Here is a 25,188-nt window from a genome sequence, read left to right as displayed (position 1 = left end):
CTGGACTAAGAGGAAATAAACTCCGGGATAAGAAAAACACGACATAAGCGCCGCTAAACAGACATGTAACCGCTTCCAAAGAAAGACCCGGGACTCTTCAGCGCCTTCCTGTAAAGATGTTGCGAGAAAGGTGAAAAAGGCGGAAAGAAAACTCCAGGGATCAAAGCCGAAGGGGAGCGCGACGTTTTTATGATTGCATGTTTCTGTGCGCGATACATTTGCGCTGCGGATCGATAGATTGTGTCCGACACTAGTTGCTTCGGCGCTCCGAGTGTCTCGCGCTTGTTTGTTTTAGTTTTGATTGCTGTGGAAACTTTTCCAGCATTACGGATTTATCCAGGATTCGGATCACCATCCCGTGATGTTTCACTGTATCCCCCTGTGGCGGTGCAACCGTCACATCGAGTCGATCGATAAGCGCCACTGCTCGCTCCTCTTCGTCCCGGATGAGATCTATCGCTACAGAGGCAGTTTGGAAGAGCTTCTGCTGGACGCCAACCAGCTCCGGGATTTGCCCAAGGTAAGAGGACGCCAGCCTGTGCTGGGACCATTGTTGCCCGCAAATGGATGGATGAATGAGACGCATTTATGGGCCGTGTCTCAAAACCTAACAAGCGTCTGTTGATACAGCTCTTCTGCGTGTGTGTGTGTGCGCGCGATCAGAGTCAGGTGTGTGTTCACACTCATTCAGCAGTTTTGGGCATCACACGCACATGCCCAGTCAGCAGCAGCAGCAGTTTTGGGCATCATTAGGAGTCAGTCAACATTTCCGCCGAGCATGTTGGATATTAGGACGCTTTTTTAGTTTTGGACAGTCACATTGCAATTTTGGTCACCATCAGCTGCAGTTCCTAGTCAGCAGCAGGTCTCTTGGCAACACGCATAAACAGCGTATTAGAATGATTTCTGAAGGGTCATGTGACACTGAATGGAGTAATGGTGCTGATCACAGTGCTATTTTACAATATTACTGTTTTTCAAAAAGGTCTTAATCATTCCAAACGTTTGACCGGCTGAAGATTAGAGTCTGCAGCACTTTTGGGCATCAGGTGTGGGTTACAAAAGTTTGGCCTTCACAGCATCATTGGGAGTCAGTCAGCATTGTAGACATAATCTGAGTCAGCAGCATTTTTGGACATCATATGCTGAGCTGTACATTTCTGTGATGCTATGTTTTATGAATGCACGTATGACTCCCAAAAGTGCTGTCTAGTTAGGTTGCTCACTAGGCTTTGAAACTCAACCACTGTCATTGTGCGGAGAACACTGGAACTCAGCATAAAGTTGTTGAGAAAAACATTGTGGGGCCTGAAAATGACAGTGGCGGGTACCAGCAAACTCTTCCTTCATTACACAGTGGGGTGGAGAAATATTTGGGCAGATAGCTGAAAGGCTTTAAAGGGATAGTTCAACCCAAAAATGAAAATTATCCCATGATTTACCCACCCTCAAGCCATTCTTGGTGTATGACTATCTTCTTTCAGACAAACACAATCTTGAGTTATATTAAAAATACAGGTTTATAATGGGAGTGAATGGGTCACTTGAGATTTTGAAGCCTAAAAAACTGCATCCATCATACGACTCCAGAGGGTTAATAAAGGCCTTCTGAAGTGAGTGGTTTTGTAAGAGAAATATCCATATTTAAACTATATTAACTAACTTCCAGCAGCGGCAGTACACAGTTCTGGCTCTGGTGGAAAGTGACCTCTGACATGACGTATTGAGGAACGCGGAAGCGCAGAGGATAGAGCAAAACAAAACACCGGTCTCGAATTAGAAGTCTGAAATGAGATTCTTTTAAAGAGAAATGTCAGAGGATTTCAATATAATAGAAAAGGAGCTTGAGTTTGTTGCACAGCCCTATTTGTTTGAACAAATCATTTTCATTTCATTATCATTTCAGTGTCGTTCATCGCGTCACGGGTTACTCTTTCGCCATGCGTACGGCTGTCTGCTGGAAGCCAGTGATTACAGTCTATTAAAGGATTAGTTCACTTTCAAATAAAATTTTCTCACCCCCATGCCATCCAAGATGTTCATGTCTTTCTTTCTTTCTTCAGTCGAAAACAAATGAAGCTTTTTGATGAAAACATTCCAGGATTTTTCTCCATGTAGTGGACTTCAATGGGCACCAAACAGTTGAAGGTCAAAATTACAGTTTCAGTGCAGCTTCAAAGAGCTTTAAATGATACCAGATTCTGACCTTCAACCGTTTGGGCTCCATTGAAGTCCACTATATGGAGAATAATCCTGGAATGTTTTCATTAAAAACCTTAATTTCTTTTCGACTGAAGAAAGAAAGACATGAACATCTTGGATGACATGGGAGTGAGAATTTTATTTGAAAGTGAACTAATCCTTTAAGTTTTAAATATGGATATCTTTCTTACAAAAACCCATCGCTTCATTTCAGAAGGTCTTTTTTTAACACCCTGGAGCTGTATGGATTATTTTTATGTGTTTTTTTGGGCTTCAAAGTCTCAACCTCCATTCACTCCCATTATAAAGCATGGAAAAGCCAGGATATTTTTTTAATATGTTCGTCTGAGTCGAATTCATCTAGGATGGCTTGAGGGTGAGTAAATTATGGGATGATTTTTATTTTTTGGGTGAACTATCCCTTTAAGTTTAAAACCCACAAGGAATTATCCATTAACTATCACCATGAGCAAAACCTTTAAAACTAGAGGGTCTTTCGCACCGGATAGTTATAGGATCTAGCCACCAGGACAATCCCCCGAGAACTACAGTTTCCCATAGGGCCATTTTCCTGGTTTCATTCGCACCGCCAGTAGGAACCCTGAAGTTCCGCAAGGCATTGCGTAACTCCCTTTAAAGGTGCTAAAGAGGATGTTTTGTTTTATACATTTTTGCAATATTACTTGAAACTGTCTTTACTAACTGATAAAAGACTATTTATTAGGTGCACTGAGAGGAATAATATTAATATACATCATCTGTGCACGAGGTAGGGCCTTAAAAACATCAGCCAATCGTTTACGCGATCATCGCGTAAACGATTGGCCCTCTGGCTTGTCAATCACTGCCATGACGTTCCTTGTCAGAGACGAGCGCGGCTGCGCGCTCCAGTAACTTTCCACACTCCACAGGCGCCGCATGCAATGTTTTTTTCAGGAGTAACAACTGCAGATTATGAGTTACCTGCGGTGAGTCCGACATAATGAATCCACTAACACGACACAGCGAATGCCGGTGATCAGAGCTGAGTTTGTTGTTTGTCACAGGTTTCGTGATAACGGAGATGGAATGTAGATGGATAAATTTATGCGATTGAAAGAGCAAAAAGGAGGGGTAGAGATGAAATTTACTACTACTTGCAGTGCTGCATATCATCAAAGCTGAGAAAAGAGCTCAGCACCTCAGACGGGTAAATGCCGTTAACATTAGCTTTCTGCATGTTGTTCGTAGAGTAAGTAAACTGTGTGTTTACACTGCTTTTTAGTAATGGCGGGTGCTGGCATTTCATGCGTTCGGCCAGTCAGCAGACACTTGCGTCACTGGTAGTTCCTGTTGTGCTGGGTCAGACTCTGATGTAGGAGCTAATTTAGTTGTTCCTATGACTAAAATCTTCCCAGTTGCTGCAGTGTGAACACACTAAAAAGTGGATACTTCTGTCAATAGTTATAGGAACATTCGCTGCGAAGTAATACTGACAATTTAATATGCAATATGAAATGAGAGGGTCACGCAGAGCTTTTCTCCACAGTGTAGAAGTGATGGTTTTCAACTGTAGTGCAAAAGCGGAGCATTGGTTCATGACCGCAGACCCATGCGTGAAGCGTCAGAAACCACCTTCAGGAGAATACCAGCGGCACACTTTTCAGGCTCAATGTAGATTTAAACCATGATTCAACTTCCTTCAGCTCTCATTACGGTGCATCAACTCAAAAAGCCTTTTCCCTCTCATCTACTTGAATCACGCTTTTAGGATGCGGTAAAGATTACACGAGGAAGATTGTAATTGCAGTAACAGAAGAACTCTCTCAGAAAAGAGCAGAAGATATCAAAGATAGTTTGTAAAGAGCACACGTTTGCTTTGCTCTTCATGCTAGTAAAGCAGTAAATCCTGCATGCAGTGCTGATAGACCGACCGCAAGCACCGCTCTCAGCCATTCTTTGGCATGTAATGAATCAAATCTTCCAGACCAGTGATGGATTCAAATGCTGTGCTCATCAACTGCAGCAGTAAAACATTCTCTGTCTTATTTGAGCTTATCTGTGTGGGATCTCTTGAAGGGATAATCTTGTTTTAGGAAATTCCAGGGTGTTTTCCTCGAAAGTGTGTTTGAAAAAGACCTTGAGCTGGTTTCATCAAAAACTCGAATGCAGAATTAAGTCAGGCGTGAACATGATAAATGCTCTTCACACAAGAAGCCAAAGCAACACAAGGCAACGAGAAAAGGGAACAAAACAACTTTTACAGGTCAGTTACGCTGTTTTATTGGTTTTGTTAATACCAGCTGTTGAGAGGACTAATATATAAAATGAACAAATAATCATTCTCCAAAAAACCATTGAGTTTTGAGAACAAGAAAGTCATGTAAAAATGCATAACTTATCAAAGGTTTTGTATAATTAATAGCTGTTATTAGTCTCTCTCCACCACGTCTTTGCTGAGATAAAAAGGTGAAGCTGTGTTTTATAACAGACATGTGGAAACATGAAACGCCAGTAAATTGGCCACATATCAGACTTTCCCTTTGAGGAGTGAGTTGTTGAACCGAAAGTATTCTAGTTTAACCATTTATTGTTGGGAACGACATGAACTGAACTCAGATATCAGTTATCCGTGTCACAGCATGTTCATTTTGATTTCCAGTGCCTCTAAAATATACTGTGCAATTAATGCTTTTAAGGGAACTACTTTTACACTCTTAAAAATAAAGGTTCTTTATTATGATGGTTCCATGAGGAACCTTTAACATCCACAGAACCTTTCCGTTCCACAAAAGGTTCTTTATAGCAGAAAAAGATTCTTTAGATTATTAAAATGGTTCTTTTAAGAACTGATTCTTTGAAAGGTTCTTTGGGGAACCAAACATGGTTCTTCTATGGCATTGCTGCGAGAATCTTTTGGAAACTTTTTGTAAGAGTGAAATGTAACTTTTATTGTGCACTGTTAAAGGATTAGTTCACTTCTGAATGAAAATGTCCGGATCATTTACTCTCCCCCATGTCATCTGAGATGTTCATGTCTTTCTTTCTTCAGTCGAAAAGAAATGAAGGTTTTTGAGGAAAAAATTCCAGGATTTTTCTCCATATAGTGAACTTCAATGGGGTTCAACGGGTTGAAGGTCCAAATGTCAGTTTCAGTGCAGCTTCAAAGAGCTCTACATGATCCCAGACGAGGAATAAGAGTCTTATCTAGAGAAACCATTGGCCATTTTATAAAAAAATAATATTTTTATCCTCAAATGCTCCTCTTGCACTGCTCTGCAATGCGCCATGCATTACGTTGGAAAGAGAAGTACCAATCCAGTGTCTACAAAGATAACGTGCAAAGACTAAGTCAAACGGCCTTTACAAAAAAAAAAAAAAAAGAGTTTTTCGTCCTACCATGGTACGTCCGCCTATGTCACGTGTGATCTTTCCAACATGATTACTTTTTTTTTTTTTTTTTTTTTAAATGAGTGATGGTTTCTCTAGATAAGACTCTTATTCCTCGTCTGGGATCATGTAGAGCTCTTTGAAGCTGCACTGAAACTGACATTTGGACCTTCAACCCGTTGAACCCCAGTGAAGTCCACTATATGGAGAAAAATCCTGGAATGTTTTCCTCAAAAACCTTCATTTCTTTTCCACTGAAGAAAGAAAGACATGAACATCCTGGATGACATGGAGGTGAGGAAATTATCAGGACATTTTCATTCAGAAGTGAACTAATCCTTTAATGCAACTTCTGTCCACATTTACTTAACTTTGTGTTGTTCACGAAAGGAAGAACTTTGAATAATATTCTCCCATGCATATACTACAATAAATGAAGCTTTTCCTGAAGCATTGAAAGCACCATCAAAGTATCATTAAGAAGTACTGTGGTGTTGTATCTGAAAGTATACAATAGTTTTGTGTGAGAAACGGATGGAAATTCTAAACTTATTATTTTGATGTTCATCCAGTTCCTGAGAACTAGTAATATCCAGCTGGTTAATGAATCATTCTTTTTATTAAATGAATTGATCTGCTTCACAAAAGTTCCACCCACTGACTGCTCACAGTGGTCATCATCAGCTCATCGGAGGGGGAGATTGTCAGTGAATAATGATGTAAGTTTGTCCTTTATGAAGCTTGGAAACTTTTCTTCTTAAACATCTGAGGGAATAAGTGTGCGTTTTTGACCAGAACACGACCCCTGAATGCTCTGAATGATTGCAGTTCCTGTAAAATGTGCTGTCATCCTGTTTGACATCTCTGTTTGTGGAATTCAGACCGTTGGCAGAGTCACTTAAGTTGGACGTTTGTTGTGAGAGCAAGCAGAGCAGCCAATGGGATTCTCCAGCAAAGCTCTGGAGACAAATATAAACATCTCAGTAGTGTATATTGAGACAGAATTTAGTTAATGGTTGGACATTTCACTCTCCTCCTTTGTACCATGTGGGCCCAGTGTGACCGCAGGGCATTTAGTCAAGAGCCCATATCAAAGCCAAAAGCGCAGAGTTTAGACTGATGTTACTGAGGTTAAAGATGAGCTTAGGAAGAGGTGGAAAAAACACGCCTGTTTCTTGTCAGTTTATATACGAATGCTCTTATCGTGGAGATTTCCTGGAATCTGAGACTTGTTGTTTGGCCTAAAATGTGAGGAATGCTGTGAGGAGAGTTAATCGTGACGAAAGATGTGTGTGGGGGAACCAGTGCCTGTTGGTCAGAGTCGGATACAGCTGGGTCTGATGCTAGTCTCTCTCAGCTTTGCTAATCCTTTTTTATGTTGAATACCGGTTTAGATAGTAGGAATGTGTGATATGTATTATCTGCGATAATATTTTAATTGTTTATCATTGTGTGAGCTGACATTTGTAAGGCTTTCACTGCGTGCCTATTAGAATGCTCTGCTATAGTTCAGCAATATCACACGAGCAGGAAGGCTGTTTTTCTGGAATATCAGCATGATTGCAAACGTGTTTTTTATACAGCAGTTAAACATCAAGAAGAAATTAATATTATCAGTTACATTTTTAGACACAATATTGTCAAAGAAAGTCACAGCAGACCTGTTATGAGTTGTCAAATGTCCATCAGATGCACATTTCAGAATCTCGGTTGAAGTCATCCGGGACTTTTCTCCTACTTTTGAGTGAAAACTCTGATTTTTTTTACACATTCCTCTATTTGCATTTTTGTAGTAAATAGGTGAGAAGTAGACATATTCAGATAGAGGGAGTCACTGAATGAATGAATCAGCTGTCTGAACGAATTGGTTGCATGAATGACTCATTAAGACAGCCACTCGCTGACTTTTCATGTTTAAAGTATCATTTAATTGTTTAAAAATAATTTCATATTTAAATATTATGTTTGTTTTTTTAACATTAATCTCACAGCATTTTTTATGCATTTGCAGTGTAAATGATGCCACCTCTGAGCAGCATTAAACAGTCCGTGTAAATATACCTGAGGTCCTGTTTATACATGCATTAGAATTCATTTTCATCAATCCAATCTCTAGTGGACGATGCTGAATACAGGTGTAAACGGGTCTAAAACACTTTGAGATTGACCACTTCCAGAGGTAGTATTCGACCGGATTGCTTTCACAGTGTAGACGCTCATGTGGTCAAATGTGTTCGAACAGCAACTAAAGACCTCTTACTCTCCTCCTACTGACCTAATGCATAAACATTATAGGAAGAGCTTTAGCCAGATGGGATTTAAACTCTGTTGTCAACTCCAGTAGCATTTATATGTAAATTGCTCAAATTTATTTTGTCCATTAGATTGGAAGATCTGAAAAAAACAACAACATATATTTGCCCACCCATAGACCCTCTTTTTGAAGAAATTAGGACAGAAGTGGTTGAAAAAGATGGATTAAAACACCAGGTGTAAATGTGGTGTCTCCCTCATCTACTTGTGATCTGGTCGACAAAACATATCTTAATATCAGGTGGAAACGGCATAAATGCCACTTCAGATGCAGCTTCTGTGTCATCTCTGCAGGTCATTTTGATGGTATTTGGTTTTATTTGATTGTTAACAGCCCTATAGTGTCTTGTTATTCTAACTGAATTTGATTTAAATATAAGATTTGATGTAAAAGATGATGATCGTCTAAAAAGGTTTTAATTAGGGTGCCCTGATCATGATTTTTCATGGTCGATTCCAATTGCAAATGGGCCGATTCCTATACCAGTTCTTATAAAAATTGATTTTTGTTTTTTCTTTATGAAAATGTGTTTGTTGTTTATTTGTGATATTACAGGCTAAAAAAATATTTTACATAAAAAATATTTTTACAAAAAAAAAAAAAACACTGGATTTTAATCACGATCCAAACAAAGATGCTACACACATTTAAATTAGATTGCAAAATTTAAAGCAAAATCAATGGTCTGATGTTAGCTTTGTGAAATTATACTACATAAACATACCTGCACAAAATATAAACGACAGATGGATTGAATGAAAATGCAAATTCACTCTCTAACAGTAGGTGGCGCTTATGGGTCAGCAGCGATTTAATTTCCTTTGGTACTGCTGTACACAAAGCAGCGGTGCACTTATAGACAATATATTAATATAGGCATTATACGTAGGTAAGAGGAGGACTGAAAGGGTTGGTTCACCCAAAAATGAAAATTCTGTCATTAATCACTCACCCTCATGTCGTTCCACACCCGTAAGACCTTTGTTCATCTTCAGAACACAAATTAAGATATTTTTGATGAAATCCGATGGCTCAGTGAGGCCTGCATTGCCAGCAATGACATTTCCTCTCTCAAGATCCATTAATGTACTAAAAACATATTTAAATCAGTTCATGTGAGTACAGTGGTTCAATATTAATATTATAAAGCAGCAAGAATATTTTTGTTGCGCCAAAAAAAAAAAAAAAAAGAAAAAGAAAAAAAACCGTTAGTGATGGTTGATTTCAAAACACTGTTTCAGGAAGAATCGGATCATAAATGAATTAGTGTGTCGAATCAGCGGTTCGGAGCGCCAAAGTCATGTGATTTCAGCCGTTGGCAGTTTGAAACGCGATCCAAATCATGATTCGACACACTGATTCATTTATGCTCCGAAGCTTCATGAAGCAGTGTTTTGAAATCGGCCATCACTAAATAAGTCGTTATTTTGTTTTTTTGGCGCACCAAAAATATTCTCGTCCCTTTTATAATATTAATATTGAACCACTGTACTCACATGAACTGATTTAAATATGTTTATTAGTACATTAATGGATCTTGAGAGAGGAAATGTCATTGCTGTGAATGCAGGCCTCACTGAGCCATTGTATTTCAACAAAAATATCTTAATTTGTGTTCTGAAGATGAACGAAGGTCTTACGGGTGTGGAACGACATGAGGGTGAGTAATAAATGACAGAATGTTCATTTTTGGAATAATGTGAAATAAGTCTGAAATAAGACTGTCAGTTCCCTTCAGAGATACATTCATATAAACCCCTAATTCAATATTTATATTTTTCTTCTAATATTTTGAGCACCGTGAACGGTGAGCTTGCTGTGTCTGGTACAGTGTCCTCTCCTTTTTGCGTCTGTCTTCAGTGTGTCCTGTCTTTGGTGTGTTAACAGACTTTTTAATATTTCCACACAAATAACATTTTGGGAAATGATCGCAATTCAGTTTGTGCAAGTCCGGAACAGAGATCGGCCAAAATAAAACAAACAAACAACAACAAACGATAATGTTTGGAGCAAAAACAGACCGTTTCTGATTGAGTTTTAATAAGGTAAACCGGTAAAAATGATGAGAAATTCTTTAGAATGACATGAGATAAAAAGAAAGTCATCCTAGTAGAGTTTTGGACTGACAAGCACCACTCACATTTTCTTAACCTAGCTTTTATCTAAAATAAATTTGCTAGCAAATTATTATTTTTTTTTTCATTTGCACTAAACATTTAGGAGTAATTTAATTTCCAAATGAAGAAATATTTTATTTCATTTTATTTTTTTCAGTTTAGATTGTGTTGCCTAATGTGGATCTTCTTGGATTGGGAAGGCTATCATTGTGACTGAGTTAGCTTTGTGTCTAACTGTATTTGATTCCAGTCAGGCTTCAAATATTGACAGAGGGGTTAAAAAGGTTAATGTAAACTTGTATTTGCAGGCTGATGGGTGGAGGAGGGGCGACAGCCGGCAAGCTTCATTAACAGGAAGAACGGGTTAGTGTTCCGCCTCAGCGGCCGGTTTGTCGATGCGTCCGCCCAGTAACGCGCCAATACCACTTGATGGTTTTGTCCTCTCATAGATTGCTGGTTTCATTCATTACCTTTTAAAACAATAGCAGCCTTTGTAACGGAAGTATTGAGATGAATGTGGCGTAAACTTCCGAGTCTAAAGAGCTCTATTGTGTGCCGTACCTGTTGCAGTCTGGGAGGTTTCTGTGTGTCTATTGTCTAGATGATGTTCTCTTCCTGTGTGGCCCTAACGTGTTTATTGCAGAGTGAGAAGAGGACTGAAAACAAGAAGAGCAACATTTCTGTTCTTCTCTTTTTGATAATGACCTGTTTGTGGTTCTGCAACTGTGGCACAGTTATTCACATTGTTTGGTTTCATTTGTTACTTGGTTGGTTATCTTGCTGAAGGTCAGTGCAGGAGGTCAAGTGTCAAGTGCAGTTGAATTAGTAATTTTGCCTATTTGAGGATGCATGTGTCTGTGTACACGTGTGTCCGATGACAGTTGTGTTGTTTTCTTGTTGTTATGTTGAAATATGACCATACAATAATAAAAAACCAGGGCTGTGTTGAAAATATTGATTTCTTGATTCTCATTTTGATGAATTGATATCGATCCCAAGGCTCTATCTTTCTGTCTGTCTGTGATGTTTTCAGTTGATATGTGAACCAAACTTCACTTCTCCCATCCTATAAATCACAAAAAAGTGACATAAATCACAAAAATGACATGAATGAACTTCAGAGGGTATGTTGAAAGATACAGAACAACTTACAGAAATGAATCATGTAATCACTCAATCAGTGATTCAGTCGCGGAAAGACGTCAGTAAAACAGCTTGTGAACAATATGTCCCTCTAGCAGCTGCATTTTGGACTAACTGTAGTTGGACAACCACAATGCATCACAGTAATCCAGTCCACAGGTAATGAATGCATGCACTAGCTTTTCTGCATCAGAAACATAGATTAGCGATATTTCTGAGGTGGAAGAAGGCTGTTTTTGTAACATATGAAATATGATTTTTTTTGTTGCTGTGTAATATAACACCCAGGTCTTTAACTGTAGAGGATGAAGTAATGGTAAATCCTTATAGATGCAAATAATACTCTTAAGAGATTGTGTGTACAGTTTTTTGGTCCAATAAGTAATACCTCAATCTTATCCAAATTTAATAGAAAATAATTATCTTTAACACACTCTGTCACCTTGGATAATTTAGAGATTTCATCTGGTCATAAAGAAATATAACTGAGTATCATCAGGATAACAGTGGAAACAAGTTTTTTACTAGTTTTCTAATAATATTGCCAAGAGGCAGCATGCATATTGAAAACAGCAGAGGGCCTTAAACAGAGCTTTGCGGCACTCCATAACTTACTGACGCTAACTTGGATAATTCCCCGTTTAAATAAACAAAATGGTAACGGTCTGATAGGTCTGATAGATCTAAATCGCCTTAAAGCGGAACTCAGTAAGATTTGTGAAGCTCCCCCTACAGGTTCCTTCAGTGAATCACACTGTCGTAAATACTCCAAGCGCAGCTCTGGACTACAACGACTACAATGCTCACCAGCGCAGTAGTTTTGCAAATAAAGTACAAGAAATCTCGATGGAGGTGGGTCATTTTCGAAATTGTCTTATAAAGTGAGGTCTCTATGTGTATATTGAATTAAATAAAGCATTTTGTCACTCTCGCGTGAACGTAAACATGAGGTGAGTTTGTGTCGGGTCGGCGCAGCTCAACTTGCATTTATTTAATCCCCATAGTTTAGTTTTATCTATCCATGCAATGTGAGGCATATGAAATTATTTGCATGCATTTTTTTTGACACTGTGATGTCCAAAATTGATCCTCTTTGTTGTAGCTTCCTTTAAATCGCCGTCAAGGTCTTCAGATGCTTTGGCAGTGTTTGAAAAGCTCTGCGAAATGTAATGCATTATTCATTTATTGCATGAAACTCAAAGAGCCGTCACACCGTTTCTGAAGTCAGTTTCACACCATTCTCTGCTGGTTGTCCAAAAGAGTTGTAAAGCCTACCTGAAGAAAATAAAATATATATTTTTTTTCTCCTCAGTCTTGGCCTAGTTGGTGGTTGTTGCCTCAGATTCAAGGGTTTTTCTGTCACTCAAAACTTTATAGATGTCATGTATGGACACAAAAAATTAAATGGCAAAACAGGGCAAATAGTCACTGTCTTAAGAAAGTGCAAACTAAGGCAACACCCTGTCCTAAAGCAAGTTCAAAGAGGACAGAAACCTCCCACTGAGCAGAAGGGCAAAAGTTCACTTGATCTTTTTGAATGGAGTAAAACAGTCAGGTTACAAAAGTAAAAACTCCATTCTTTTTTTCCCCATAAGGAAATTGATGTTTAATGTTAACTTATAAACCTTGAAAGGCAGACCTACTGTGAGCTGTGAGGTTCTTAATCAATGTTATAAGTTACCAGCCCACATTATTTCAGCTTACTTTCAATGAATGATCGTGTTTAACAGTGGAATTTGTGGAAAAACTACATTACCCGTGATGCTGTACAGAAAATTTCCCAATCATAGAGTTACGACGAAGGAAATAATTAACAAGCAATAAACTTAAAGGTGCAATATGTAATATTTTTGCAGTAAAATACCCAAAAACCTCTAGGCCAGTGTTATATATTTTGTTCACTTGAGTACTTACAATATCCCAAATGTTTCCAACTATTTGTAAATCGTGAGAAAATTGCAATTTTATCCAAGGCTCCGGGACGTGCGAGGAGTCGCCTGTCAATGGCGTCATACCCGTGTTACCCTCTGTTTCCGGAAACCATGGAAACACCAAAGACGCTTTAATATTTACATGTTTTAATAGACGAGGGAACAACTGTTTTGATATATTTATAGACAGAAAACTAATTATTGTTATATAGCTCAACACGTTTAGTCTTATTGTTTAAATCTAATTTTTGTACCATGCTTTACCATGCCTCAGAGAAAAACACTATTTTGTGAAGTAGCTAACATAGCATAATCAGATGCAGCTTTATTTTTAGTAACAGTAATACAGCTTTTTTTCCATCATACAATATGTTTTAAAATTAATTGCATGTCATTTATCAACACAATCATCCAGCATTTAATGTGATATTGTAAAATGGATCTATCTTACTGCAGTGTGTAACAGTGTCTCACAGCAGCCGCCGAGTGAACGCACAGAGTAACGTTATAACATCATTTTTTACACGCTCAAATGTCTCTAATATGATAAACAGAGCTGTGTTTCCTCATACTCATGACCGGAAAAGCGGAAGCGGCGCCGGCGACTGTGTCATAATAAAAGTCCCGCTGCTCGTGAGGCGTGTGTTGATCAATCGCTCCAGCTCCTCGTTCAGCTCCACAACACTCACTCCTGCTCTGCTTCACACTACAGTAACGTTAATAATCACATCCATGAACATGATTTCTTCCCGAGTCCTATCCCAATTCTTTTGCACCGTCCGTTGAGGTGGAGACCACATGTCCCAAGATTCCGCGCTCAAACTTGGCATTATCAAGCTACGCCTTTGTTTTGAATAGACCTCTAGCGACCTCTAGCGGACAGAATTCTTACATACTGCACCTTTTAAAGTATATTGTTTCAATAGACATAATCAACGACTTTTAAATGAATAGTTTTCAGTTTGATTGTCATTTCGCAATGCTTCATAGGATTGTAGTTCTTTCACTCATTAAAGTTGAATATGAGCTAAATGCACACGGGGAACGCTTCGCCCTCACGTGAAACTCCCAAATGTGTGGAGTCCTAATGAAACGACTGGATTTTGCCCGCAGAATTTTGCAATCAATGGTGAAAGTGACCACCCCTTTAGAGAGATGGGTAAGCTTTACATTAAGGTGCTTTCACACTGGCTAGTTATAGGAACTAGCCACCAGGGCGGTTCCCCGAGAACTACATCTTCCCCTAGGGCCATTTTCCTGGTTTCATTCGCATCGGCAGTAGGAACTCTGAAGTGACATAAGCAGGCTGACAGCGACGTAATTTAAGCACAGCATTCAACAGTGTCAACAACTGAAGGATGGAGGATGCCGTGAGCAGAGCTGTTTTTGTTGTGTGTCGAGGGTTTTGTGATAAGAGATGGAAAGTAGATTAAAAGGGCGAAAAGGAGAGCTAAGAGACACAATCTTCTGCAGTGCTACATATCATCAAGGCTGAGGCAAGAACACAACGTGCAGACATTTTATATGGCATGCGTCCAGCCAATCAGCATACTTCACTGGTAGTTCCTATTGTGCTAGGTTAGACTCTACTCTGAAGTAGGAGCTTAATTATCATTTCCATTTCCTGTGGTGTGAACATGACAAAAAGTAGGTACTTTCAGCGGTAGTTAGGAACTCTGAAAATGTTCCTCCGGTGTGAAAATACCAGACATTCGGTAAATTAATGCAATTGGCTAAAGGGTCAGATGCAGTTTTTGGCTCAAAATGGCCAAATATAAGCTTATTAATCAACCCAAAATATCAGTCTATCACTACTCTATAGGTTGGTTGAATTACAGAGGTACAAGAGTCATTAATATAATCATTGAAAGTGGAACCAGAATGTTAAATTCCTAACAATTCCCATGGTCTGTGTAGTTAAGGATTTAAAAAGTTTTTCTGTAAGGTTTGAGTACAACAGGATCTACTAGTTTATGTCCAAATTGTAAAGCAGACCCATTTTGCACCCTGATTTGTTCCTAAATTTCTCGATTGTGTCTTGCAGTTGAACACATACAGGAAGTTTGTAACCGCAGACAGGTTGTTTGTTTCTAACGGCCTCTGTCGTCCGTCTGACTGTGCTGTTTTATGGGGTGCTTCAAATGTACTTTTTTCCCCGGCATCAGCCGCGGTGCCAGTGAGAGGTGGGAGGAACTCAACAAGTAGGTCAGGCAGATAGACATGAATAGCTGATTACATCACAGAGAGCCATACACTGAGCCGCTTTTGCCAGGCCACTGGACATTAGTAATTACTAACCTTTTTAACTAGTTTTGTTTCTTTGTGTGGATTGATTGTGGAACACACTGACTGGAACGGTTCGTACCCCTTTTGCATGGGGAGTTTGTGTGTCTTGTGTTTCTAGACTAGCATGTCAATAATACTCAAATGTGAGTCAGTAGAGCATCAGAATTACCCATAATCCTCTCTAAACAATGCATAGGCTATGTATGGAGTAGCATACTCATGTACTGCTCTTACTATTCCTGCAGGATGTAGTATACAAATGTGAGGAATAAGCTACTACATTTGCAAAATGTGCAGTATACAACAAAGCATACTGCATGATGCATTGCAATTGACTTGACCTACAATGCTTTTATACAATACTGAATAATACATTTAAAATGGTTGTTTATTTACAAGGGGATCATTGAGTGGCATATTTACATGTAAAATATTATGGTCATGAGATAACAATGACAACTTGTTGACAACAAAGAGTCTGTATTATACAGTGTATACTGCCTGATATTCATTATGTAATAATCTAGTATTCCATTCTGTCACAAGGTACAGCATGTTTCCATCCAAAGTTGTCAATTAAACTTGTTCGAAAAATTGCAATATTGCATAAAATATATCCATCCCTTGTTTCCACAATTTCCATCCCATGTTTTCATCTCATATCTTGGATTTTTAAAAATGCAATATCCCCTTTTTAACGTAATATACTTTAATGCAATCAGCTTGGAAAGTTAAAGGTATGGTTCACCCCAATTTTTTTTAATTATGGCAATGGAATCATTAATTCACCCTCCAAACCAATATGCATATATGCAAAGTCATACATGTTTGGAAATACTATTAAGAAAATGATGTCAGAATTGTAATATTTGGGAGAACTATCCCTTTAAAAGTCAAAGCATAACAAAAAACATCAGTCCTTCAGTCATACAATATATATTACAAATAACGTGCATAACGAATTCAAACTGCCAGTAGCAATTAATTGTTGTTTCTTGCTCTGTTTCAGCAATTTTTCAATTTGACTAAGCTGAGAAAACTTGGCCTGAGTGACAATGAGATCCAGCGGCTGCCGGGGGATGTAGCTAACTTCAACCAGCTCGTAGAGCTAGACATCTCTCGAAATGGTAAGAAGCTCTGTGGTTTATCAGACCACTGTTTAATTACTGTAAGTGTCTGAGAAACGTTGGCCTCCCATGTCTTGCCCTTCCCACACGCTCCCAGCATACGCCCAACATATTTCAGCAGCTGGTTTTCTGTGCTCCGCAATTATGTACAACTTTTCAGCGTCGTTCACAGTAATTCCAAGCCTGGATCACCGCGTATCCACGCCCAAAATTGAGTTTTCGTTTCAGCTATTTTTACTGTTTTTGTTCAAGCGCCATCTTTAAAACTAGACTTCATGGTTTGTGGTGTCTCGTGGTTTTATATGCCATGTGTCTTCTCATGAAAAGCTTGTAATTCTGCCATCATTTACTCTCCTTCATGTCTTTCTAAACCTGTATGGCTTACTTTCTTCTATGAACACCAAAGAGGATATCTCAAAAAAATGTATTGTTAATTTTATGGTTCATGCAATGAAAGTCAGTGGTGTTGAATGTTGTTTAGACCCCAATGCTCTTTAAAATATAGATATATATTTGTGTTCCGCAGAAGAAAGAAATGCATACAGGTTTGGAACAACACGAGCATCAATAATAAATGGTGACAGAATTTTAATTCTTGGGTGAACTGTCTCTTTAAGAACAGTTTGTGCTCTTTGAGCGTTTACACAGTCTTATCTGGGAAGTGCCTTCCTTATAAATTGAAAAATAAATGACGTCATATTCTGGTTGAACTCTGATCTCTCTTAGTTATAGCATTTTTTTATGGCATGCACATAAATGACTGAAACATTGGCTTTGTTCCAAACCCTTGTGAGCTACCTTGCTGTCTAGTGCTCTCATAGGCAGGTAAGGGACCTGTAACCCGGCTGCCAGGGACCGAAATAGGCTGTAATTAGGCAGCAGCAAATTAAGTGCAACACTTTGGTTCTGGAAGTAAAAATCCCATTCAGTTTCTCTATAGGCAACTGACTTTGAACGCTGTGAGCTGTGAGGTTGTTGATCGATGGTTTAAGCTTATGTTAAAGTTGTCAGACCACATTAGTTCAACACCGATTACTGATTTTATAAGAAAAGATACTTGTCAATGATTTGATCTTTAAAGGTGCCCTAGAACGTTCTTTCACAAGATGTAATATAAGTCTAAGGTGTCCCCTGAATATGTCTGTGAAGTTTCAGCTCAAAATACCCCATAGATTTTTTTTAATACATTTTTTTTTAGCTGCCTATTTTGGGGCATCATTAACTATGCACCGATTTGCGCTGCGGCCCCTTTAAATCTCATGTTCCCTGCCCCCCCTGCTGTTGACTATAATACAGTGCATAAACAAAGTTCACACAGCTAATATAACCCTCAAATGGATCTTTACAAAGTGTTCGTCATGCATACTGCATGCATGCTTCGGATCATGTGAGTATAGTATTTATTTGGATGTTTACATTTGATTCTGAATGAGTTTGATAGTGCTCCGTGGCTAAAGCTAACATTACACACTGTTGGAGAGATTTATAAAGAATGAAGTTGTGTTTATGAATTATACAGACTGCAAGTGTTTAAAAATTAAACACTGTATTCATCTCTGTGAATACAGTAATAAACGATGGTAACTTTAGCCACATTTAACAGTACATTAGCAACATGCTAACGAAACATTTAGAAAGACAATTTACAAATATCACTAAAAATATCATGATATCATGGATCATGTCAGTTATTATTGCTCCATCTGCCATTTTTCGCTGTTGTTCTTGCTTGCTTACCTAGTCTGATGATTCAGCTGTGCACAGATCCAGACGTTAATACTGGCTGCCCTTGTGTAATGCCTTGAACATGAGCTGGCATATGCAAATATTGGGGTCATACATATTAATGATCCCGACTGTTACGTCACAATTCATTTCCACGTTCTGTACTCTTGTTATTTAACTATGCCAAGGTAAATTCAATTTTTGATTCTAGGGCACCTTTAATGCTAGATCTTTACACATTTCTCTTTCTTTGAAAAAAATGAATGCATAGCGGTTCAAGGTGAATGGCTTACATATGTAAATCGTGGCCACGAATTCTTAAAACACATAGTTTCAGAGCTGCTTTACAGATGGTCATATATGTCTATAATACCATACTATATGCTTTAAAGGGGTCCTATAATGTCACTTTTGCATGATGTAAAAGAAGTCTCTGGTGTCCCCAGAGTGTGTATGTGAAGTTTTAGCTAACAATACCCCACGGATAATTTTTTATAGCATGTAAATTTGGCGCTTTTTGAGGGTGAGCAAAAATGCTCTGTTTCTGTGTGTGTCCCTTTAAATGCAAATAAGCTGCTGCTCCCAAGAAGAGGGCGGAGTTTCTAGAGCTCCTGTTAGCATTACCTCACTGCAAATGTCAGAAACTGTTCAGCCTTTTATGTTCAAACCGGAGTCGGACAATGATTGAGAGAATCAAGAAGAAGTGACAACATTTTGAACACAACAGGACGTTTCTGAATGGATAGTTGATGAATTTATGTAGCTGATGTGGAGTTAACTATCTTAAAGTCATTGATTAGCATATTCTGTCATGATAATCTATAAATCGCTCATGTGGGAACTGTTGTAAGATCCTACAGAGCCAGAGAATATATGCTGCATGAAGACAGAACAGGTATAGTTTAGTTTAATTATGGTTATAACTTATAAACAAAACTTGGCCTCACCCCGTTTGTTGTGTGTTCTCGGGGGCGGGGTTTATGTAAATTTAAGGGTTAGTGATATCACCAACCCAGGAAGAAGCTCATTGTAGTTCTTAAACAGTGATTTCTGTGAAAGAAAATATCTCTCTTTGCATTGAACTTTGAGCGTCTTAACTTTGCAGATGTTGTTTATGATCAAACAGCAACATTACACACAGGGTTGGGGAGTAACGAAATACATGTCACGACGTTACGTATTTAAAATACAAAATCTGAGTAACTGTATTTCGTTACAGTTACTTTTTAAATAGATGGTAATCAAATTACAGTTTACCAAAGAGATTACTTTGAATTTTTATGTCATTTATTTCATTTAATAGGCTATTAACGTAAACTGTTTGAAGATTTTTAACCAACGAGCCAATGTTGATGATTCTCTGACTCTATCCGTTTAAAAACGCGTGCACGCAGCCTGTTCAGATAAAGCAACCCGCAGAGTGCAGACATGAGATCACACACAAAAAATGGACAGGAAAACAGGGCATAATGCATTTCTCTAGTGGAAATTCAAAGACAGTTTTACTTATAAACATGAAAAAGGACGTACAGTAACATCATAGTGCAATGCAAGCTATGTTTACCTGCAGCAATACTTTGATCGGCTTCAAAGGATTCAACATCTAATCTGAAAAAGCATCTTGAGGTAGGCCTATAAGCTGTTCTTGGTATTTGTATTTTCCTATTTACTAATACTTAGAGCTTTATATGGTTATCATTAGCCTACGTATAATATTTATAAGAATTTATTAGGTGTTTGAAAAATAACACAAAATCCTCTTAGAATTAACATCCACTTAATCATGCGTTAAATGTTTTATAAAGACAATTTTTTTGGTGTAGTTTACAGACAAACTTCAAATCGTAATAATTCATTCATTCCAAATGTTTATATGGCGCACGTGAGTTCATGATCAAAAATATGTAACGTTAGTAGTCCACTGGTCATAAATCCAAAGGTATTTTAGTTTTATTTTGATCTTTATTCCGGGCTTGCAAACAAACAGCTTTGTAATAATTTCCCAAAATTTCAGGAAAAATTTAGTAAGCCTGTCAACAGGACGTTAACACGGGCACACACTGAAAAGAGGAGAACAGACGCGCCGCAGAGGAAATACTGCACCATGCACAGGCTCACTGCTCGCGAAATATAGGAAGAACAATATAAATATTAAATTGGGGGTGATATGAATGTATCTCTGAAGGGAACTGTCTTCAGAAAGGTTTTGTGGTTTTTCCTCTTATCTCCAGTGCAGCACTGCTTTGTATATAGTGGTAACCATGGAAATGCTATATCGCTGCTGTTCCATAAGCGCCACCTACTGTCAGAGAGTGAATTTACATTTTATGCAGGTGTCTTATGTAGCATAATTTCACAAAGCTAAAGTCAGACCAGGCTGTTTTTGCTGTTAATCTTGAAATTATACAATAATTGAAATGAAAAACAAATGATCATGCTCATGTTCATAACATCTTTGTTGGGATTGTGATAAAAATCCAGTGTTTGCCTCTAATATCAAAGAACTACACATATTTTTTGAACAAACAAACAACAAATACTGTTTGCAGATTAAAGCAAATTTATCAGAATCGGCCAATTTGCTTCTGTTGGCTATGAAAAATCAAAATAGGTGCATCACTAATAATAATTAAAAAAATAAATAAAGGATTATTTAAAAAAAAAAAAGTTTTTTTTTTTCTTTGCTGTTTGTTGTTTATATGGTTAATATTAATGCCGCTATCGGTGCACTAAGGTTAAATATCAGTATAAACATATTTATACTAGGGATAGTTCACACAAAATGATCATATTTTTTTCCAAACCTGTAAATTGTGGTGGTGGAGAGATGCAAAAAACTGTTGAGAAATCGTAGGTGTGTCAGCTTTGAATATACGCCTTCTCTCGGGATTATTGGGTAGACATTTCACTTCATTTTCTTTATAAACATTCTAAATGTTACAAACAAACTTTGACACAGTGGTTTAAATTGTTTAACAATTCGACTCTATATACCTATAAAACAACCTATATTATTATTAATATTTTATTGTTATTTAATATTTTATAATCCTTCTGATGCACATCTTTACAAATATAAAAATATATTTTAGGAATGATATATCAAAAGTAATTATATATGGATGTGATGTTAAAAGAAACAAATATTTTCTTAATTTGTTTATCAAGATATTGAAATTCTTTACCAACACATAGGTTATGTCTAATAGACTGCAGCTATATATTTTGTAACTGATGTTAAAAATAGAATTTAGTGGAAAACCAAATGGAGGTCATTTTTATTTACAGGTTGTAAACAGAACATCAAGTTAATATGGTCCTTAATGTTAAGTATTTCAAAGTAATCCAAAGTATTTAGATTAAGTTACTAAAGTTGAGTAATGTAACGAAATGCGTTACAGATCACTTTTTAAAGCATGTATTTTGTAATCTGTAGTGAAATACATTCTAAAGGTAACCTTCCCAACCCTGATTGCACACTAACTAAAGTTAAAAAAGTAAAATCATAACCCACCACCCCTTTAATACAGAGCATTTTTAGGACTGGGCGATATGATGATATGTTGCTGATATAAATTATCTATTGTTTGAAATGTACCTATTTTTTTATTTATTAATTTATCCAGCAGATAAATCTTTTAGTGAGCAGGACTGCATGAAATTACTTGCATCCGAGAGCAATGGAGATTCATTCACTGAATTTTAGTGAGACATCAGACAAACCTGAAGGTCCCATCCACGAGCTCAGACTTTGCAGCTTATAACTTGCGAAGGCCTCAGCAAGTAATTCCCAAACTTGGGTCAATCGTAGCTCAAGACACAATCAAGACCTTTCCAACAAGATTGATAGTGCAAGAGACTGTGATAGAGCGTGTGTGAATGAGTTTGGGAGCGGGAGAGAACTGCCTCCCATACTTTCCCTCACTATGTCTTGTAACTTTGTCTGATTTTCAAATACTTTATTTCTTCAAATTAAAGATTGTAATGTTGTAATTCACCTCATAGCTTAAAACTCTCGAACAAATACTTCCGAAATCAACGCCACTATAGAGCTCCTCACTTGAAGCGCACCGTGTACTCAACTCACAGCTGATTCCAATGGAGTTTTGTGTTAAATCTCAATTGTTGGGCAAGATCATGGGAAACTGTATCACTGCCTTCATGTTGGAAGTGTACCAATGATGCCTTAAAATGCTGCCTACATGGGCAGCTTTGTAGGTTTTGGTACAAAGCCATTGTTTTGAATATTGCAAGGTTTTTATTGTTGTAAGTGGATTAAATCTGTTTCATCTTTTTTTTTTTTTCTCTCACAGACATTATGGAACTCCCTGAAAGCATTTCATATTGTAAAACCCTCCAAGTAGCAGATTTTAGTGGAAATCCTTTGACAAGGTAATTGATGTGCGTTTCATCTTCTGCTCCTGCATAACTGCTAAAACTCCTAATATATGGTGTCTGTTCATTAAGAAATGCTATATATTTACTGCAGTAATGCTGTTTATCATAGGTTTTCAAGATGGAGTACTAAAGTAGGGTACAGTTTTGATGTTGTGACCCTAGATTTTAATTGTGTTCATGTCAGATAAATAAATCTAGTATAATTAAAAGGATACTTTTGTTGGTAGCTTGTTGTGAAGTTAACTACTGCTTTTTTTGCTTTTTTTTTTAAGAGAAACTTAGCCACTTTAAATTGGGGATAGACAATAGTAGCTCCTCTGAAAGCTGTACACTGATCTACAGTCATTTGAGCTTATTGTGGTGTGTGGGTGCTTCTTTAAACGCGTCTTAATTGCATGTGTAATACACCACACAAATACGGTTTATTGATGATATCCTAATAGCAGCGTTGTGCTTGACAGGTCATGCGTTATGCATTAGCACTGGATCCACTTTGGCCCAGTTTGCTGATTTATTCTCCCATTTTGCTGGATGTTACAATGTTTGACCCCTGCTGTATTCTCTGGTTATTTTTTTAACCTTATGGTTTAGTTTACTGGCAGATCTGTCTTGTTAGCAGTTTTTTGTTTTGTTTCGTGTGGTCATTAATATAGAGAAGTGAGCGATCATGTCTTTCACCTGTCCTCTTCATCAGTTATTTATCTCTTTGTCATTCCCGCTGTGAACTGTGAGTTGTATGTTTGTTTTTGTTTTGTTTCAGGTTGCCAGATAGTTTTCCAGAATTACAGAATTTAACATGCCTTTCCATCAATGACATTTCTTTACAAGCACTTCCAGACAACATTGGAAAGTAAGTGTTTTTTTTTTCTTTTCTTCCTCTGTTGTGCATCTTTCAGCTGCAGTCCTGTGTTTCATGCACACTCGTTTTATTGAGAGTGGCTCTTGGTTTGCAATATATTTTCTCTTATGATATGATTTAGATGGACTGACTTTATTTACTATTATCCACCCTCGTTGTGATGTCTTTCCTCCCTGTGTTGCATTTGTTGAGCATATACACTGATATACACTATATCAGTATCTGAAAAGCTTTGAATAGCTATAGTAATAATATCCCATGATTTGATGTCTATTACTGATATGTTATTGAAATAACTAAATCTATGTCTCTGATTTCAGACAGTTGACTCCACATTTTCAAATCAGTTTCATTAAGGTGTTCCTATTATGCTTTTTGTCAGATACTGTATTAACTTTAATGCAGTGTGTAATATAGCAGCTGTTTGTGAATGTAAAAGTTCTGCACAGTTTTAAAGATCAAAGTGTAGATAAATGGAGCTTTTGTCTCCCAAAAGAAAAAAGTGATTCTGAACTGCTGAAACGAGTCGTCACTAATTCCAGTCTCACTTCCTGCTCGAACCTACGTGGGTTTGTAACAAATTTACATAATGCCAGCCTATGGTCTTCATTGGCTGTCCACAAACAATGACATCATTGAGGAAGGGCTAAAAATTCCGATATGGTAATGGCCGTTTGGTTTCTAACGTGCTGGAAGCGGTCGATCAATCGCAACAGACTGGGCCATCTGACCAATCAGAGCAGAGCAATCTCTTGGAAAGGCGGGCTTTAGAGAGACCAAATCCTTGATCGAACCGTTTCAGACACTGAGAGAAAAGAGCTGATGCTGCAGTGCATATTATGAGAAATTCAAAGTGTTTTTGACCTTGTATGAATGTGAACCTGTTGAGACTTCCAGTCTTCCAGTGGTTTGTGTAGTTTAGTCTATGATTGGTCAATGTTTGGCTGTATTTCTTTAGCTGCTGAGTGCACCATGACACAGTCTCCAGGACGACATATTGTTTCCTAAAAACAGCCCGGCATGCATGTGAGTGGCTCGGCCTGTTATTCCAGTGTATGTTAATATCACCTCTCGGCATTGTCTCTTTAGTAACTTGGACATCTTTCAGATTGAAATGTGGGAAATGTCTGGGTAGCTTTTGTTTTCTCTCCCTTGTGTGATTCCATGGCTCTCTTCATTTCCTGTGTAATTTCCTGTTTCGTGCCTGTCATCACTTTATCTCATTTCACTGGCGGCCTGACCCTTCAGAAGGTGTCTAGAAATTCCCTGATTATTCCTTTTATTAATAGTGAGTTTGAATATGAATAGTGAATTTTACAAATTAATCAACTACAAATGCCCGTTCACACCAAGGAAGATAAAAGAACAGCACAACTATAATGATAGCGGCACAGAGGAACGATGTGATTATTTTCAGCTGATGAACAATAAAATCATGGACAGCCAATCAGAATCCATCATGCTTTATAGTGATCAAGAATTTAAAGCGGTAGACGACAAAACTGCAGTGTGCACTTATAATAAACAGAACATTATTGTGTTGATCAGGGCCGGACACTGGTGTCAGAAGTATTCACATTCATTACTCAGGTAGAAGTATAGATACTAGGGTTTAAAAAGACTTCTGTAGAAGTTGAAGTATCAACTCAAGCTTGTTACTCAAGTAAAAGTACTGGTTTCAAAACTACTTAAAGTATAAAAGTAAAAGTAATGTAAG

At 37.8% G+C, this 25,188-nt stretch overlaps 1 protein-coding gene across 1 annotated transcript in view; it reads left to right on the top strand.

The window, feature by feature from the left end:
• lrrc1 (leucine rich repeat containing 1) overlaps window positions 1-25,188 on the top strand; it is a 52,586-nt gene continuing 27,398 nt past the window's right edge. Inside the window, exons 1-4 of the mRNA XM_067385457.1 lie at window positions 1-520; window positions 16,372-16,489; window positions 22,528-22,606; window positions 23,373-23,462. Coding sequence (XP_067241558.1) covers window positions 362-520; window positions 16,372-16,489; window positions 22,528-22,606; window positions 23,373-23,462 — 446 coding nt within the window. The 5' untranslated portion in view covers window positions 1-361. The remainder of the gene's footprint in view (window positions 521-16,371; window positions 16,490-22,527; window positions 22,607-23,372; window positions 23,463-25,188) is intronic.

Source organism: Chanodichthys erythropterus, chromosome 5, assembly GCF_024489055.1.
Source record: "Chanodichthys erythropterus isolate Z2021 chromosome 5, ASM2448905v1, whole genome shotgun sequence".
Taxonomy (NCBI): Eukaryota; Metazoa; Chordata; class Actinopteri; order Cypriniformes; family Xenocyprididae; genus Chanodichthys; species Chanodichthys erythropterus.
This window is presented reverse-complemented; position numbering and strand designations above follow the sequence as displayed.